Here is a 19,282-nt window from a genome sequence, read left to right on the forward strand (position 1 = left end):
AAAAAATGTTAAAGAAACACCAACACAAGTAAGCAAAAGATTCTAAAATACACAATTCGCTAATATATTATGTAAATTATGAAAAAAAACAGCATTTTCTTAAAGATTTCTGTAAGTGGCTTAGTCTCATGTTTCGTATCTGTTTTGTATTCGTACTAGACGAAACCTAAACAACAAAAAACTGCGTTATAACAATCCCGAGCAATAAAACCCAGGTTCGAAAAAAAAACCTCATAAAACAGTGTCTGTTAAAAGCGAAAAACAAATGAACAAACGACTGGCCTACAAAGACACCCCCGAGATTTCTGTTCGCTGAATTATTCTCGTGAAGTTGTACGTTTTTCTTCGCCTTTTTTCAAAACGAACAGTTTTAAAACAGAAATGGTCACGTACTGGAAAAGAACATTTCCCAGAAATGTAAACTTTATTTTCCACCACTATTCAGTTTACGAATGGGAAAACAATTCTAAACTTTAGTCGTCTGTTGTCTCAATAACAAATACCGAATTGTTGGTATTAAGGATATTTTAGAAACTGATTACTGGCGGATTTATTTCAACAGTTTTCAAGCTGACTGTCTACTTGGTTTTGGTCCATTGACTATCGGTTGTAATTATCTGTGGTAGATCTAAACTAAATTACAGATTGCAAAAGGATTTGTTTCTTTAAAGTATCTCCGTGAAATTTCGTATTAATTTACAAGAAATAAAATAAGAAATGATCATGTTGTAATCTTTCATACCGATCAATAGATATTATAAGATGATTAATTCAATAATATAATCTTTTATAAAAAAGAGGTTTAGTCCAATATAATGGACTGGAGAGTAATATAGGTATTTCTCATGAATGCGAATGTGTTAATGTAAATTTAGAAAACTGACCATTGATTTTCATGATAGACGCATCAAAATTTTGTCCCCTTTTTTTAGTCGGCTGATTCTATCGCTTTAGTCGTTTTATTCATTTATAGTGGCCTTAATACATCTATAAGAAGTCTAGAATGAAATCCATGTGTTTTTTAGTTAGCCCCAGCCCTCAAAAGATGCGTGTATAAATTTGACAGCTGTCGGATCATTAGTTTGTGAATTATAGCATTTCGAGTGAAGCAACTTTTGTTATTGTGAAAAAAATGGATAAAAAGGAAAAAAATACAGTTGCAGCAAAAACTTGGCTTGATGCCGAGTTTCCGGATACTGCCCCAGAAAAATCAACCATCAAGGATTGGTATGCTAAGTTTAGACGTGGTGAAATGAGCACCGAAGACGGTGAACTCAGTGGATGCCCAAAAGAGGTTGTTACCGACGAAAACATTAAAAAATCCACAAAATGATTTTGAATAACCGTAAATTGAAATTGAATGAAATAGCAGACACTCTAAAGATATCAACTGAACGTGTACGTCATATATTTCACGGATATTTGGGTATGAGAAAGCTCTGTGCAAAGTGGGTGCCGCGCGACCTCACTTTTGACCAAAAACAACGACGAGTTGATGATTCGGAGCAGTGTTTGAAGATGATCAACCCGAGTTTTTGCGTCGATATGTGACAATAGATGAATCATGGCTCCATCATTTTACTCCGAAGTCCAATCGACAGTTATGCGGAGTGGACTGCACACGATGAACCCGTTCCAAAACACGGGAAAACGCAACAGTCGGCTGGCAAGGTTATGGCGTCTGTATTTTGGGATGCGCATTGAATAGTTTTCATTGACTACCTTGAAAAAGGAAGGGCCATTAACAGCGACTATTACATAGCGTTATTGGACTTCGAATTGCTTCCTCATCCACCGTATTCCCCAGATCTCGGAGTGAATCTTGATGCAAAACTTCGCTGGAAGGAACATATAAAGAAGAAAAGAAAAGAACTGGAATTGAAATATAGGAAAATGTACTGGCTAATAGGAAGAAAATCATAATTATCAGTACATAGTAAATTGCTATTAGATAAGCAAATACTGAAACCTATATGGAGTTCAATTATGGGGATGTTCTACAAAGCGTAACATAAATAAAATAAAATTTTTCAGAATAAAGTCCTATGATTGATTACCTACACCAGTACCTCCAGATACCCTCAGTCAATCAAGAAATCAAGAGAATTGTAAGGGGGTATGAGGAAAGACTCCATTCTCACGAGAATATGGAAGTATTGCAGCTTTTGGATACCACCAGAACAGGACACAGACTCAAAAGAATCAGACCATCTGATCTTGTGTAGTGTTGTGTAGTGAGGTGCATATAATAAAAAAATATAGCAGTAACATGTATAAACATTATTTCACCAGAGACCGAGATAGGGCCGATGGGTCCTACTAGTTATATACCTAGATTATTATAAATATTAATTGTTATCATAAAGACAAATTGTAGGTTAGCCGGAAACGACTATTAACAATGTAATAATTACATAAAAAAAACTTTTAGTAATACAGATCCTGCTCTTTTACAATAAAGCCATTTCGGGACAGAACAGGATATTCTTTGTATCTCCATTATCAAGAGTATTTTTGAGAACGAAAGGATTAAGTGGATATGCAATGTTTAATAAACTAGTTCATTAAATTGTATTTTATTAAAATACCTTTTTTACATCTTTAATTACTGTTTTCTAAAATTATAAATGTAAGTGCGTGAAACTGATTACGCCCTATATTGTCTACAATCTAAAATCATCTAATGCCCATAGCAGAATCTAATGCTCGGACCTCTTGAAATAATCCTATTATTAAATAACTTCAGATACCGTCAATCGAGACCTTCAGATACCCACAGTCAGTCAAGAAGTCAAGAGAATTGCAAGGGGGCATGAGGAAAGACACGAACGAATATTGAAATCCATTCTCATACGAATATTGAAATATTGCAACTTTTGGATACCACCAGAACAGGACACAGACTCAAAAGAATCAGACCATCTGATCTTGTGTAGTGTTGTGTAGTGAGGTGCATATAATAAAAAATTCAGCAGTGACATATATAAACATTATTTCACCAGAGACTGAGACAGGGCCGATGGGTCCCCCTAGTTATATACCTAGATATAAGTTATCATAAACACAAATTGTAGGTTAGACGGAAACGACTAGTAACAATGTGTTAATTAAATAATTAAAAAAATTAAATAACTTTGATATTTTATTTGAGTTGAAATTGAGGAAATTGAACACTTTAATATCTAATTTTTAGTGCCTCTTATTTTATCTCTACGCATAAATGTTAATTTAATTTTTTGTATTATCTATATTAGAATTCAATGTGAAACAAAACAAATAATTGTTCAAAACATAACGCGGCGCTGTTTATTATGAATTTCCTTCGACTGTAATTGTTATGCATCCTTTTATCGTTGCTTTTTAATATAAAACTCAACTTATGCTATCTCTGAACTGCCCTATACCCCTTGGTTCCGGGGAATGGTTGTAATTATGTAAACTCAGAAAACCGTTTTGAGGGCATTTTCATTTTGTAACATCATTTTGCGCCGAAGCAAATCAAAACCGGATGAAAAAATGTTGTATCTGAAGGAGAACACCTCAAAGAGGATGAAGTACATTTAGAAAATAACTAATTCTAATTTAGTAATGCGTCGTGGATATTTGTGACGTTGTGAATATTGCAATGTTGCCGCATCAACTCTGAGTTTTAGTTCTGTTATACAACAGGCTTTGATATACAACAAAATTCTAATCTAAATAAAATAATTAATTGAACAAAATTCTTAAAAACTGTCTTAAAAACTGTTAAGATTAAGATGTTTGTAAATACTTTTGTTGTGGATCTAATTGGCAATTATATTTGTTATTATATTCAAATGCTTTGAATAAATCATATAACTTTATATTAAATGTTTGAAATGGATATGAGTAGACTGTAAACGTTATTTAGCTTAAATGTCACTTACAATAGATTTTTTATTAAAGTCTTCAAGCAGTAAGCAAGTTTATAGGTTAATGATGAAAAAATGCTTTAGAGAAATAATTAGTTGTTGCTATTATTAGCTCCGATTTGTTACCTTAATTGCTTGACATTTTCAACTAGAAGGCAACCTCCTATTAAAATTTGTTAATGTAACATATTTTATTCTAAAATATTTCGATGAATCCCCAGATGCGCTGGTTTGAAGTTGTAGCTAGAAAGTTAATTTGTTATTCTTCAATGTTAATGTTTTAATTTAGGACTGAACGTTAGTTAGTAGTTAATTTCTCGAAGTTTTAGTAAATCTGTAACTAACATACAGAAATTTGTTATTTTTCTTGTTTCCTGGCGTAATTAACTTTCTGAACTATATTTTAACAATATTCGCTAACTTCTTCAAGAGGTGAACAATTATTAGTACTTCCAAATTTAAATATTCTGTAATCATAGTTAATGTAGTATTTGAAACGTTGAAAAATATACATTACATAAAAAATACTTTTCGAGTATAATAAATGATATCTAATTGCTAAATTGGAAATTAAAAAGAAGACGGTTTTAAAACAGATATACTATTAACAGAACTGTAATCATCTAATAGTTCAGACACCAAGAAAAAATTGTTGGTGGAGTTTCCAGATGTACTAGATGGCCAACATTCAAAATCAAATAAACTAATTCCCGTTATTCATTAAATTAATTAATGTATTAATAAAAACGAAATGTGGAAAAACCAAACTTTGTGTTTGATTAAATATATTGTTCATAGATAATCATCACTTTTTCCATTTTTCTGACACATATGCATACTATGGTGGAAGGAGTTATAAGAAAGAACCAACCCCATTTCTTGTTTCTTCATATAATGCGAAGTACTGCTTCGGCATATATCGTCGATCAGAATAAGTAATAAACAAATGATCAGTGGGACCATACTTTTGATTTAAGTCTTTTAGAGTATGTGTTTTTATAGACTTGGTAAGATTTTTGTTGAAATTTTTACTTATATTGATAACATTGTCTGCTATAAGAACGGGTTGATGTTAAAATGATGTGAAACGAGTTGGGGATGAGGGATTAACGATTTTTTTTATTTCAAAGGGTCATATGTGCTCATATGTGTATTACGTAATTCCCAATAGACCCCCATAAGGGCCAATTTTCGTTGAATTTCCGTGACGGGCTTTGTTACTGTGACTTTAAGGGCATCGTTTAGTTTTGAACCAGTTGGGTGGAATTGAACAATCTTGATGATGAATTTACGTTACTTTCGCAAGAAGTAATCCCTCAACTTATTCTTCCGAAATATACATCGTAACATCTGAATTCGTTGACGGTATTAATTGAAGATCGCGGTGTTAAAACACGCCTAATTTTTGGACATGATGATGACAATCTGAAGTAATTATACTTTGAAATAAATATCTTCACAAGGGATGCTTTCGAGAAATTTCAGCAGGCATTTGTAGGTTGGGTTTGTATTTTCAACTAGAGCTTATTTTCTCACCGAAATACGCCCGGGTTTATTTTTAGCCGGGAAAGTTTCCACTCGAGCAATTAAAATTTGTAAACGCCAAAGGCCAATAGAATTAACAAAAAATCGACCTTTTCCAGATCGGAAAACGAACTTTCTAAACTTAAATACCTCCGGGCGTTTATTCGAATATTAGCGTCCAAGCGTCCAAGCGTTCGCTTCATATTTTTTAGATTACTTTTTGCCTACTCTTAAGAGAGCCTCGGGGATATGATCACTTTTATCGTAGGCGTAAAGTTTGAACATCGCGTATCACCCGCAGAAATCTCTTCGTTATCGAAAAAGAAGGAGAGCCGGATTTGAATGCAGTTATACAGAGTTTATGTAATATAAGATCAAGTTACGTTTTTATGCGAAATCGAAGGCACTTACGGTTTTTTATGATAAAAATTGAGTTTAATTTCCTCAAATTAACGGATAACAAAAAACTTTTCAGATTTGAAATAATTTTCTATATATTTCATCATAATTTTTATAATAACGTCACTTTTAAGCTTTGGTACGGTATTTGTGAGTTCATATGTTATAACGATTGGTCTTGTTCTGTATAGAGTTTTATAGTAGGGGTAGTTTGATATGAAATATGGCGTGAAATTCAGTGGTTCGATTTTCAATGACTAACAGGTCTATTGAAAAGTCCCTGGCCTACCATAAGATACCATTTTTGTCCAAAATTTCTTCCTAGCGAGCATTCTTTAAAAAGCAGAGAACAGGAAATAGTCGCTGGGGGCCAGATATGGAGAATACGGTGGATAAGGAAACAATGCGAAGCCTAATTCAAGTATTTTTGACACGGTGCATTGTCTTGGTGAAGCAGCAATCGAAATACCCTACAATAACATCCCAGATAAACGTCTCGGGGTTGCCGCCAGCTATTCGTTATCGGGTTCTAGTTGGCGCTGCTGGCACCCCGCCCGTGTTCAACATCTGGGATTATATTTCTGGGTATTTTGTAGACCGTTATTCCAGGATGTAAAATTCGACATGCCTCAAGGTCGCTACAATGCTTATGATTCATATCAAATGTAGACGACAAATTGACTTTGCACAGATAGATTTGAAATATTTAAAATGTTGGAGTGATTTCATAATAACAGTCAATGCATCCCTTCAAAGAAAGCAGAGATAAATCGACAACGATTAAGGAATCAACATAAAAACATAATCGATTATATCAGAGTTATAAACTTAAAAACTGCCAAGTGTATCATACTAAAGCATCAAGTCAAACAATTCTAAAGTTTTGGTGTAAATTTAAAAATGTATTGTTTCAAATATCAATTTTTCCTTCAAATTCTTTATTTTTGTACAAATAAAATCTATTTCTAACAAAGTAAATACGTAAATATTACAGAGTAGATTTTTGAGATAATAAAAATCTTTCAATCTGCCGAACTAGATATATGCAACGGGGGTGATACCTAATTTTAGCATTGTAAAATCCCATAACAGTTCAATTCTTTCCAATACAATTATTTCCCTTTTCTCGGACAATTTTCTGTCTATTCGGATTTGATTTAGATTTGTCGGCTATGGTGGCATCAAATAAATAATTTGGCACAATCAGCCACGTAGGAGTTAAGCTGAATGCTAATTCGATTGTTCTCGCACAATATAGCATCGCTTTCATATTCAAAGGGGATGGAATTATGTATTTTGCCGAGCGCCGCTTTGCTCACGGATCCGGGGTGCGAGTTCTCGGAATCGGAGCTAATCTCTGCGGTTAAAATGCTGCTGCATCCTGCTACCATCAAACCGTCGTCTCGTTGCATGCCGATGAAATTCGACACGCCGTCTCGTTTCGCTTTAGCCTTTATTTATTGCCAAGTACAAACTATTACTCAGCGATTTTTTTCGTTTTAATTTTCATTGAAATACTATGTGTTTAAAATAGTAACTATGGTTTTTAATTCTTTAAATATTAAAATCGTATTTGTTAAATAATTTTGATATTTTTTGATATAATCTCTGTTAGTCTCCTGTCTAAATACTTGGGCTTCTTTTTTACCAACAAGGCAGTATTAAATTAGAGACCATTCCAGAAGACATGCGGCCTAACTTAACCTTATTTCACTGTTGCTTAGCGACATCTACAACTGCAATCACTAACATAAAGTACATTTATGCACTACGGAATTTGTATATATATATATATATATATATATATATATATATATATATATATATAATCCGCTACTATATATATATATATATATATATATATATAACTAACACTACCGCAGCAGTAGGATGAACCAACGGGTTATTTTTTAACCTAGAAGCCTAGAAAATATTTTAACCATCATAGAGATATTTTCCTTCATTATTAAGTGTTTGCATATATATATATATATATATATATATATATATATATATATATATATATATATATATATATATACATATAGCGGCCTTCAGATGTTTCGAATTGGCGTTGCACATACCTGAAGTTAGCACCCACGGTGAGGTGGCAACAAGTGGTACTGACAAAGGGTACGACGTGACCCTCGGGTGGTGAAGGTAGGGGATGACGCGACGCCTCGAGGTTCTTTTCCGTTCCCGACTCTGAGAGTGATCAGACATGCCACTGTTCGTAACACCTGAAGGTAACCCTGCCACGTGCATTTCTTTCTTTTTATATTCTTATACTGTGATCTTGTTTTTGGTTTGGGGACATCTATCGTAATTGCAAACAATATTGCTGACATTGGATGGAACCCCTCTCAACCCGTCAAAGAACTCTCAGACCGACGACCAGTTGATTAATCACGTCATGGGTTAGTCCAGGAGCGTCATCCACATCGACACTACTACAAGTTGTATCAGTTGCTAAAACAGAACTGATATTGCAGATATCTACCGACGTCAATCGCGCAACGTATTGTTGCAAATAAAACAGCAATTACGCGTAACAGTCGCAGTCATCTTGCATGACAACGCTCGGTCACACATGTTGCAAGAATGGTGAAAGGTACACTAGTGCAGCACGAATGGGACATCCTACCGCACCAGCATAATCACCAGACAGGTTTAGATCGTTTAACAGTTTACATTGATGCTTCCTATTTTCACCAATATATATCACCGGTCAATAGTGCCTTATTGCCTCACAAGTTTTACAGTAACCGTTTACCATTTATTTCATTTAATGTAGCATCCAGCATTCTGTAACAGATGAAGAGTCCAAAGCACTGGGTGATGTACAAAAATTCGTGGATAATTCAAGGAACTAAGTTTCTTTTGTGGAGTCATTGGTCATTCTGAAAAATGGCGGAATTTCATAAGAGTAATAATTTTTTAAGAATAAATATGTTGTTTCAGATTTCCAATGCTATCACTCATATCTGGACTATTCCGGATTGCAGTAGTATTTCTTGACTAGAACTGGTATACATTAATACAACTGTCACATCTGAGTAATCAACCCATATGGAATGTGCCTTTTCATGGCACATCGAGTAATAAAACATCGAGAACATGATGTGCCGATAGTGTTAGCCTTATACGAGTAGTTCCTGTATTTATTGAGATTACTTTGTGTTTATAAATCTGGAACCGCTTTCAATGTTTTTACCTTAAAATTGTGGAGTGACTAAAACCTCGGATATATTGAACTGAATGTTGTGACTGATTGGAGTATGTAGATGTCACACATAGATTGTTTTTTTATACATGTACTTCATCCTTTCAATTTTTACTTTGTACATTTTTACACACTCAGACGAAATATTGTTATACCTGTAAAAAAAGAACACCAGCCAGTACCCTTTGATTATATTATTTTACATCAACGTAATCACTATTAATGAATCATATACTAATATTTTTCAGCTAGAATCAATGTATTGACTAAATAATCTAGGGTTAAGATAAGGGATTATTTAACAGTAAATGTGAAATACACGAAGTGATCTTTGTTTTGTCTCGTCTTAATTACGAGGCAATAAATCTCGACGGACCAATATAAATAGAACAGGACGAGCCGTACCCCTTCTATTTATAAAACCGATCCTGGCCGAAGAGAGAACTCAGATGATACCTTTTTCTCGGACGAGATTTATACGATGGCAATTCCACGGTTGTGTCAAGGGAACTCGATCTATTTAGGGACCGTCTGGACTGGAAACATGGGCGCTACGGACTTTTTGGAGTAGCTTAAGAGCGAGCATTTGTACGAGGTCCGAGTGTTGGTATGTCATTTGCCGGCGAATATTTCAATGTTTGCTCGTTATTTTGGGAAAACATGAATGGCGGTGTATATGGCGCCATCCTCTATCTATATAACTTATATTATTTTATCATTTTTTAAAAATACATTTAATTTTTAAATGTATATAGTAAGACCGTGTTTAAAATAGTTATTGACTATTAAACCACGCCAGATTGAACGATAGAGATGTTGATATAACAAACAATCAAATATCTGTCTCTATCTAAATAAACAATGTTTGAGTGAGTCAGTAAAGTATCCAGCGCAATATAAAATACAGCTCTGGATATCCGACGAATATTTACTGATGGTAGAAGGACGAAAGCATCGAAATCATCAAGCCCAGGAAAATCTATCGGTCCATTGGAAACTCTGAGTTATCAATTTACAAGCTTATTTTTTTATCTAAATATATAAATATCTGTCGTTGGGAACTATCGGCTGTTTAGTAATTGACCATTTTTTTCTATCGACTGTTTCAGTCGCTATTTTCGGCCCGACTGATTTTATTATTATTTACTATTGACTGTTTCAGTCGTGTACTTTTAGTTACTATTTTTGGTTCTACTAGTTTCATTCGACTGATTTTTAACGTTTTGGCTGTGTCGTCCTAGCCGCGACCTTGTAATATATATAGATTTATGATTTTTTTCGTAGCTTTCTTGTAAATAATAATATATTATATATTAATATAGCAGCATTTTTGCATGATATTTTTCAGATTGTTAATGTAATAGGGTAAAAAGATCAAAATTGTGAATGATAAATAGTAAAATACTGTTGACTGGTTTTATAACAATAATAGGTAATATTTTAATTACTGTCTCGATTTTTGTTCAAAAATATTTCCGTTCAAAAACAAATAAAGCATTTATTTTATTTAAAAAAGCTATAGTAGTTATTGTGCGATCATTTTTAATTATGTCATATAATGTCATATATGACATATTTATGTCATATATGTAATTATAATTCCTTTACAATGAAATTATTAATTGTATATTAATAGTATTCAGTAATTATTTTCGTCCTTTCCTCTCTCACAATTTATACAGGAAAGGATTCGCATATCTTCGTCTGACATCACGAATTAAAAAGAAAACAGTCGAACCGTGCATTTGACATAATAGTAATTACTATTTTCAGTTTGTAATTTTTTTACTATTGACTGTTTCGACTATTTTGCGACTATCGGCTCTTTCAACTGTTTTCAGTCGATAGTTTCCAACGCTACTAATTATTAAGATTAGTGTATGGCTATACAATTTGGATGTGTGGCGGCACTGTGCTGAAAAGTATAGTGAACGCGTCTTGGTATGTATGTGTTTGTGACCTCCATCGCGACCTAGAAATTGATGTGACTTCGGACAACATCAGAAAATTTGCCGATTGCCATCTAAGAAGACTCTAGAATTACGGAAACGTCTAAGGTTCTAAATGTATATAATGTCCTTAATTATAAAATCGTTTAATTTCTTCGCTGATCGTTAGTACCATTAGCTCTTTATAAATGTTTTTATTTCAAATATACCGAGGGAAGCTAACAATGCTGCAGCGAACTTTGTTTAGACAAGTTTGAATCATGTTAAGATTATATTGTCGCCCAAGCAACCACTACATTTTTGAGCCTTATACAAAGATCTGCTTTTTTCTTTGTAACAAGCTCTTTACTAACTTGAGTCTGGCGTCCAGTATCATGTCCAAATATTTTGCTGTATCCTCCTACAAAATTCCATAAAACAACTATATGAAAATTGTTCTTCAGTGAGGTATAGCAACTTTTATAGTGGGTTTCAAACAATACTAACAAATGTAAAAAGTTCAATATGATGTCAAAAAGTGGTCTATAAATGGCGAGTATTACAAAACGATGCTAACCGATTTATTTTGCTTTTTGTCTATTTCATAGCAATAGTACTGTATAATCCAAGATTGTGGATATTGTATTTCCATCAAGTTTATGTATATAACCAATACAGAGCAAATAAAGGATAGATCTGTATCTACCTTACTGAGCCTGTCGAGTATCCCAGGATGTTACTCTTGTATGTGTTTACTTCATTTTAGAATATTTATCATCTTGATTGAACCTGAATAATCTGTTGGAGATAATATATTACTATGGGTACAGTTTGATTTAGAAGATTTTTTAAAATGCATATAACTAGCACGTTTTTTTTAAAGTAAATTAATTGTCAAGTATTTTTGTGCGAATCCAGGTAATAGTCCATTATTAGGTCACTGTGTTTTGTTTATTGCCCTAATGTCGTTGCCCATAGTTCCTTAAAAAGTTTCATCATAAACATCAGGCAGTTACTTACCCAGTTTTGGTATGCAAATATTATAAAAATCTGTATATACAGGGCATGTGCAATCAACTGCCATGCTCTATGCCAATACTATCAATGTCTAATACATATACAATATTTATTTAGTTAATAAATCCATCATTTTCTTTAAGGCAGCTGCAACACTTCTCATAAATCGTAAAGTGTCTGAATAGTTCCTAACGGAATGTTATGTCTCATTCTTGTATCGGAACATCCGCCAATATAATCGCAGCAGTTCTTCCATGAATATTAGCTTTGTGGGGTTCATATCACACTGTTTTTACCGAAATGATAATAGTTATTAGTTATTAGTACTGCTTAGTGATTTCATCGATTGATTGAAATATAACCTAAAATACTTTAAATGTAAACTGAGCAATACATAAGCATTATTTAGGCGAAAGCAGTGTTGCTTACATGTAGCAAAATCCACTATATTGCATAATGTTCAAAAATAAATAATCTCTTATTAAATTTGTACGTACGTTAGGAATCATCTTGATTTTTTTTTATATATAATTCAATAATACATCCATTAAGTTTCTAACGTTGTATTAATGAGACAGAAATTTTTTTTATAACATCTTTATTAGATACGCTTAGTACAATCTTAATTTACAATTAATTTATTACTACTTTTCATATGTACTTGGATTAAATAACAAGCAAGACGAGTGCGAGAAAATACATCAATATGTATTTCTCAATTATAAAATTCTAATTATTTATTAATTATTAACTTATAGCTATAGTTTACACTAAATATATACACTTTATATAAGATCGTATGGTTTTGTGTGCTTCAATCTCCTGACATCCTAGTATGATTTAGTAATCTTCTTTCGTGTTTCAAGGCGAAGTCTTGGATAACTTCGCAAATCCATTTGATTTCCAGGTCATCGTGCAGTTCTTCGTGGGTTACATAGTGATAGGCATTGGTAATCAATCGAAGCTTTGACAGCGTTGTATGACTAGTTGATTTGAATTTTTAGTGCAACCCCATATTTGCACCCCATAGGTCCAAATTGGCTTTATAATTGTATTATAGATCAAGTTGAGAGTATCTTCCGACTAACCAGTATAGTTGTTTTAATTCAGTTCTAATGTGTTTTGCTTGATGGATTCCAAGGTATTTAGCTGATTCTTTTTCGGGCGAATCGGGATCCATTGAGTGATATAATTAAGTTTTTATTATTTCGCCTCAATGCAAACTTAACGTGGACAGATTTGGAGCTATTAAGTTGAATTTTCCAATCTTTCACCCATTTGTAGATTTTGCTGACTGCCACTTGCACTTTTTCTATTGAGACACAAAATGATTTTTTTTTGTAATACTTCTTATAACGCTCAATATTACCGCATCAGAGATTGTCTTTAGAAATTATTTCTTTAAAAATTTCAACCATAAATTTAACGAGGAATCTTTCTCGGGCTTTCGTAAGTGAACAAGCGATGTCGTAAACATCGGTTTTGTTCCACTTACGTAACAAAACCCAATAAATTCTACTACAAGGCATCCGAGGCGAATCGGGACGTGGCGAAATATCGAACGACGCTCACAAATCATCTAATCCGAGAGAGTATGCATTTTAAAACACAGTCGAGCCAAAAAAAGCGATTCTTACCCTTCTTTATAGAACAATGGTGAACGTCGTCGGAATTTAAACCATGACACGTTGTAAAAATTCGAATAGTGCATTCTTATTCCGTTCGTATATCATGTCTGGAGTAGTAAGTTTAATAACAAACCAGCTCAGTGTCAGTGATTGAAATTGTGTCGCACGTGAAATATACTTGCGATATCTGAATGTATTTTTCAAAAAGATAAAAACATATATAAATCGATAAGGTTCGTCTGATTAATGAATATAACAAATTGGAAATTCTCTTATACGCCAACATTGACTGAGAAGTTTGATTATGGTTTTTATTTAATATGAAATAGTATGTTATATAATAACTTAATTGAATAGAACGAAGAACTGAAGTTAGTGTTATATACAATATACTGAACGAATTTATTTATGCCATCGTTCAGGCTTTAAAGTATACTTTATACTTAGTCCCTATTGTCATGGACAAAGTCGTGGTTACAAGAAATTAATAATTCGAATCGGCTTGGAAGTAAAGTAGTTAAGGCGATGAGACTATCCAATTAGTAACTGATCGGGCAAGGAATCGATATCCCAGTACGCTTGTTACCTAGGTAGGACCAGATGTTTTCTGGAATGATCTCCAAATTGATCACCTCTTAATCCTCGGCATGGAGCGATGCAGCTCGAGTTAAATAATACATCCAGTCCAAATAATCTCTAGTTGCTAAAAAGCATACTTTAGAATATTCAAGTTCTGTTTTAAAATGACGAATGATTAATTTATAAGAAGGATAAGTGATGTATGAATTTCCCAATTACGACTAGCAATTATAGCAAAAATGAAGAGTTTTTGGCGCTTACTGGACATTATCAAATTTTAATCAGATAAAAAAAGTTAAATTATTATGTTTATTATTGTATTTATTAAATTGGGTAAAATTTACATTATTATCTTAGTCCGTTTAGAAGGATACTTCGATATTCTTGCTGTTTTTAGCACTAAGGTTAAGTAACGATATTAAAAGAGAAGAAAAGTGAACTAAGACTTATAAGAAGTCTTGAATACTATTTAAATTTTTTAATTAGTTAATAAAGTTGTTAAAGAATATTTATCATACTATTCCCTTGTTTCCGTACCCACTAACAAACTAACAAAGCATTTTCAAATGCTACCGAATATGTAATTAAGTATGGATGAGATTTGAATTTACAGCCATGATTCTAGCTCTAAATCAGAGGCTATACTGATCAGATGTCAATAAAATATAGAATGGAATTCCTGGTTTCCGGATTTGAACCATGATTACTGGCTAAAACTAGCTGACGTCTCGCAATTGGTACAGTTGCATCTTCGTAGCCGGAAATCTGACACTGAGGTTCAGCTAATCAAGTTATCATATTTAAGCAATTGCCAGTACCTTTGTTGTAATCAGAAAAAGTACAACTTCTCACCTTTCATAATGCATATATTTCAGTTCCAGAAAAAAACCTTAGTGGAATATGTACTTCGTGATTCAAGGCACTAGCCAGCACCCTACTAAAACTATTAGATTTAAATGTATAGATGATATCTTTGTCATTTGAAATTATGGAATAGAAAAACTCAACCAGTTCCAGACAACTAAATTCTCAACATTCAAACGACCAATTCACAGACAGATGCTAAGCTTTAGTTTGATGAAAGGACAGTGATTAGCTAGGATATCAGATTAACAGGAAGCCAACATGTACGCTGTCATACCATTACCCATATTGTAAATTGTCCATTCTGTATGTCTTACTTTATAGGGCCTTCATGGCATTTAATTAGTTTTCTTAGAAAATGAACATAACTCAAACCTCAGACAGTGTTTTTTTTAAATTAATAGAACTCGAGGGATGTAAATAAAAAATAATAATTAATGGTATACAGAAGAAGATGTGATAGAGAAAGTTTCTGTAGCAATCCTCACATTGTTTCAATGAACCACAGGTGGTCAAACTGGTGATCATTCCACTGTTTTGACTGACCACTAGATTCAATTCAATAAAGTTGAGGTTCCAGCCATTCAACAAGACTATTTCGTGAGAAAACATCGAGAGGGTGTTGAGATTTACAAATATAAAAATAATCCCAACAAAGTATAAGGGCTATAAAACCAACCCTACCTGGTATACCATCCTCGTGACATACCATGTTATTCAAGTCACGATAACATGCTGTTAACTAAGAATACGTACGAGAATGAACACCAACATAAGAGAGAACTCTGAAATAGGTATTTGCTGGGGATAACTACCTCGACATAGATTTTTTTAGATCGACTAATGTCTATTTTGTTGAAAAAATAACGCTGTACACTACAGTCAATTTTAAACGATATTGTTTAAATAAATTAATAACTAATATATTAAATTCCTAACAATAAAAAAGGACAAAAGAGCTGGAAACGGCAAGGGTAATATCCACGCTTTCGATGCGTCAGTACGCAACATTTGAATATAAATTAAGAAAATAAAAAGAAATGACGGAAAAATGCTAAAAAAGCGACTCCTGATTATACAGACTCGTTTTATGTCATTTAAAATTCATTTAAGTCGGGTTGGAAACGAATCCGTAAATTTATATTTCCCAAGCGTTCCTTGATGTTGTATTTTTTCCGTGATTCCTAAAAATGTAAATTAACGCTATTAAATGATATCAAATTTTCTAACGAGGCAGATACGATTTAATTAATTTCTTCGGAACAACAAACGATGTTATTAAGCGTGAAACGCTTCGGAGAGATGCTTCATTATTTTAAGTCAATAAAAAGAAAAAGTAGAATGGATGTCGATAGCTTCCTGACCTGACTCCATGACCTTGAGTTTAGATCCGTGTTCAAGTATCTGGTATCCTTGGTGTATTTGTTCCTGTTGTTTCTATGTACGTTGTAAGAAAAACGTTTTAATTGTTATGGTAATAAAATAATTTTTTATGAACCCGCAATTATTTTGGTTATCTTTTTTTTGAGTTTCTGGTTGAAATATATTTACATTTTCAAATAGTATTTTTAAAATGAGGTCAATAATATTAACTTTTCTCAATTAACTGCTACAAACTGTAAAGTTCGTTTAAAGTTTAGAATATTCTATGTTTATATTTCTTAATCAGCGATTATTTTAGAATTAGAAGTTCTTTTTTTTAATGTACCCCGACTGGATCTCGGGAGAGAAAAAAAGAGAAAATAGAACAAGACCAAGGAAAATAAAGGATGAAAAGGAAAACGCGAATATACAACATTAAACGTAACGTCCTTAAATGAGCATATCAAATAAAATTAAGATAGATGCGACAAAAATACCTTAAAAAGACAGTTAAACAAATGCAAGACAGTTGGACATTATATGTTAGAAGACTGATGAGGTTGTAACTACTAAACGATTACAAAGAATGTAGCTTCATGTTGTTTAATGCTTATATTTATTGATTTAATACCCATAAATTATGATGGATTGTTCTTTAAACGTCAGTAATCAATTATGTAACAAGTTTGACGCAGTTATTTTGAAGAATACGTCTTTATGGATAATTCGGTAAATTAATGTCAATGGCACAGACATTTTAATTCCTATTAGCTATTTCCGGTGATTGTGTGAACAACAAATTGCCTGAATATTGTTAAATTGTAATATAAATTACCGTATTTTTGCTCGTTATATCGAAGAGGTGTTAGAAAATTTTAAAAGCAATTCATTAGTGGGAGTATTCTATAATTATAGTTGCTGTACACTTTATTTTAATGTGTATCTTAATTGCTTTCAGCCATTTTAATTTCACGCCACAGAACTCAAGATTAAAGATAAGTTATGTTGTCGTTTCTTATTAACATTTGCGTTGTTATTAACAAATTATAAAAATACATAGTAGAAATAAAATTAGTTAACTTTTTTCATTGACTTGTGAGATGGTGCATTGTCTTGGTGAAGCAGCACTTTCCTTTTCTTCCAATGTGGCCATTTTTTGGCGATTTCGTCCTTCAAACGGTCCAATAATGCTATGTAATAGTCGCTATTGATGGTCCTTCCTCTTTCAAGGTAGTCAATGAAAATTATTCCATGCGCATCCCAAAATACAGACATTATAACCTTGCCAGCCGACTGTTGTGTTTTCCCACGCTTTAGAGCGGGTTCATCGTGTTCAGTCCACTTGGATGACTGGTCGATTGGGCCTAGGAGTGAAATGATAGAGCCATGATTCATACATTGTCACATATCGACGCAAAAACTCGGGTTAATACGCTTGATCATCTTCAAACACTGCTCCGAATCATCAACTCGTCCTTGTTTTTGGTCAAGAGTGAGCTCGCGCGGCACCCACTTGCACAGAGCTTTCTCATACCCAAATATTTGTGAATGATATGATGTACACGTTCAGTTGATGTCTTTAGAGTGTCTGCTATTTCATTCAATTTCAATTCACGAACTTCACGTCATTCGAAATCATTTTGTGGATTATTTTAATGTTTTTGTCAGTAACAAACTCTTTTGGACATCCACTGCGTACCAATCTTAAAACTTAGCATATCAATCCTTGATGGTTGATTTTCCCGGGGCAGTGTCCGGAAACTCGATAGCTAAGTTTTTGCTTCAACTGTATTTTCCCTTCAAAAAGCAATATTTTATCAACACGCGAAATTCCTTTTTATCCATTTTTTTTTCACAATAATAAAAGTTGCTTCACTCATAATGCTATAATTCATAAACAAATGATGCGACAGCTCTCAAATTTATACACACATCTTTTGAGGGTTAGGGCTAAATAAAAAACATACGGATTTAATTCTAGTAGCGCCATCTATTCGTCAGGCCGGGGACTTTTCAATTAACCTGTTATTAACAATAAGACCATCATTTCCGTTGTATTTCTTGAGACATTCGACGTCAAACTCAGTCCTAGTTCTTCACCCACGTCAAACCAGGTACATGAAGAAGTCATCACCGATTGATCCAATAGTCCGTTTATTCAATGTATTTCCTTCGATTGTTTTCATAATAGAATCGTAACTTCGTTGGCGTTCTGGCAGAGCTTCTTCCCCATCGCACCGATTTCAACCGGCTGAAGTATATTCCACCGGCAAAACAACGGATTAATTAGAACCGGAGGCGGCCAACCTAGCACCTAGTTCGTCCTCAATGCCGAAGTCTGGAGGTCTCAATTAAGTTCGCCCCCGCACGACGCCCGAGTGGGTGGCATCAGAATGAAGCTGCAGCCTAATGAAACGTGCATTCATTTAGCGCTTACTAAAGTACTGCGCCTCAGAGATAGTTTAAAAATAAAGAAAATATGCTTTATGGTTAAGTTAGCAAAATATGATTTTGAAGGAAATGAAGAAAATATCGTAAAATGCTAGATTGGGAAAAAGTATTCTGGTTGCTTATCCAGAAATGGCTTCTTATAACCCTGTTGTTTAAAAGCAATTTTGTTTTAATCTAATTTAAAAGTAAAACAAAAATCTAGTATCTAAATCTTGAATTTTCTAGGTCCACAGGCGGTGCCACTTAACTATATGCTAAATTTGTTGTGGCTAACTGCTTGTAAATATTGTAAGTATAGTTGTATAAACTCACATCACATTTGTATTCTGAATATTTTGAAATTTTGATGATTTTGTATGCTTTTTTAGACGCCAAGGCTCATTAATAATATTCCTTTCTGCTTTTAAAGGTTGA

The 19,282-nt window shown here is 33.3% G+C and overlaps 1 protein-coding gene across 5 annotated transcripts in view; it reads right to left on the reverse strand.

Moving 5' to 3' along the window:
- Nucleotides 1-19,282, reverse strand: part of LOC143202716 (uncharacterized) — a 124,420-nt gene that overhangs the window by 36,788 nt on the left and 68,350 nt on the right. For 3 of the 5 annotated variants that reach the window (XM_076414440.1, XM_076414439.1, XM_076414438.1), the window contains exon 1: nucleotides 7,901-8,096. The exons of the other annotated variants lie outside the window; for them this stretch is intronic. In XM_076414440.1, the coding sequence (XP_076270555.1) occupies nucleotides 7,901-8,081 (181 nt within the window). In that variant the 5' untranslated portion in view covers nucleotides 8,082-8,096. Of the gene's footprint in view, nucleotides 1-7,900; nucleotides 8,097-19,282 lie in introns of those variants that run through there. 5 annotated transcript variants of the gene reach the window in all.

The sequence above is a fragment of the Rhynchophorus ferrugineus genome, unplaced genomic scaffold, assembly GCF_030347505.1.
Source record: "Rhynchophorus ferrugineus isolate W39M unplaced genomic scaffold, kcgeb_rfMv2 rfM9, whole genome shotgun sequence".
NCBI lineage: Eukaryota > Metazoa > Arthropoda > Insecta > Coleoptera > Curculionidae > Rhynchophorus > Rhynchophorus ferrugineus.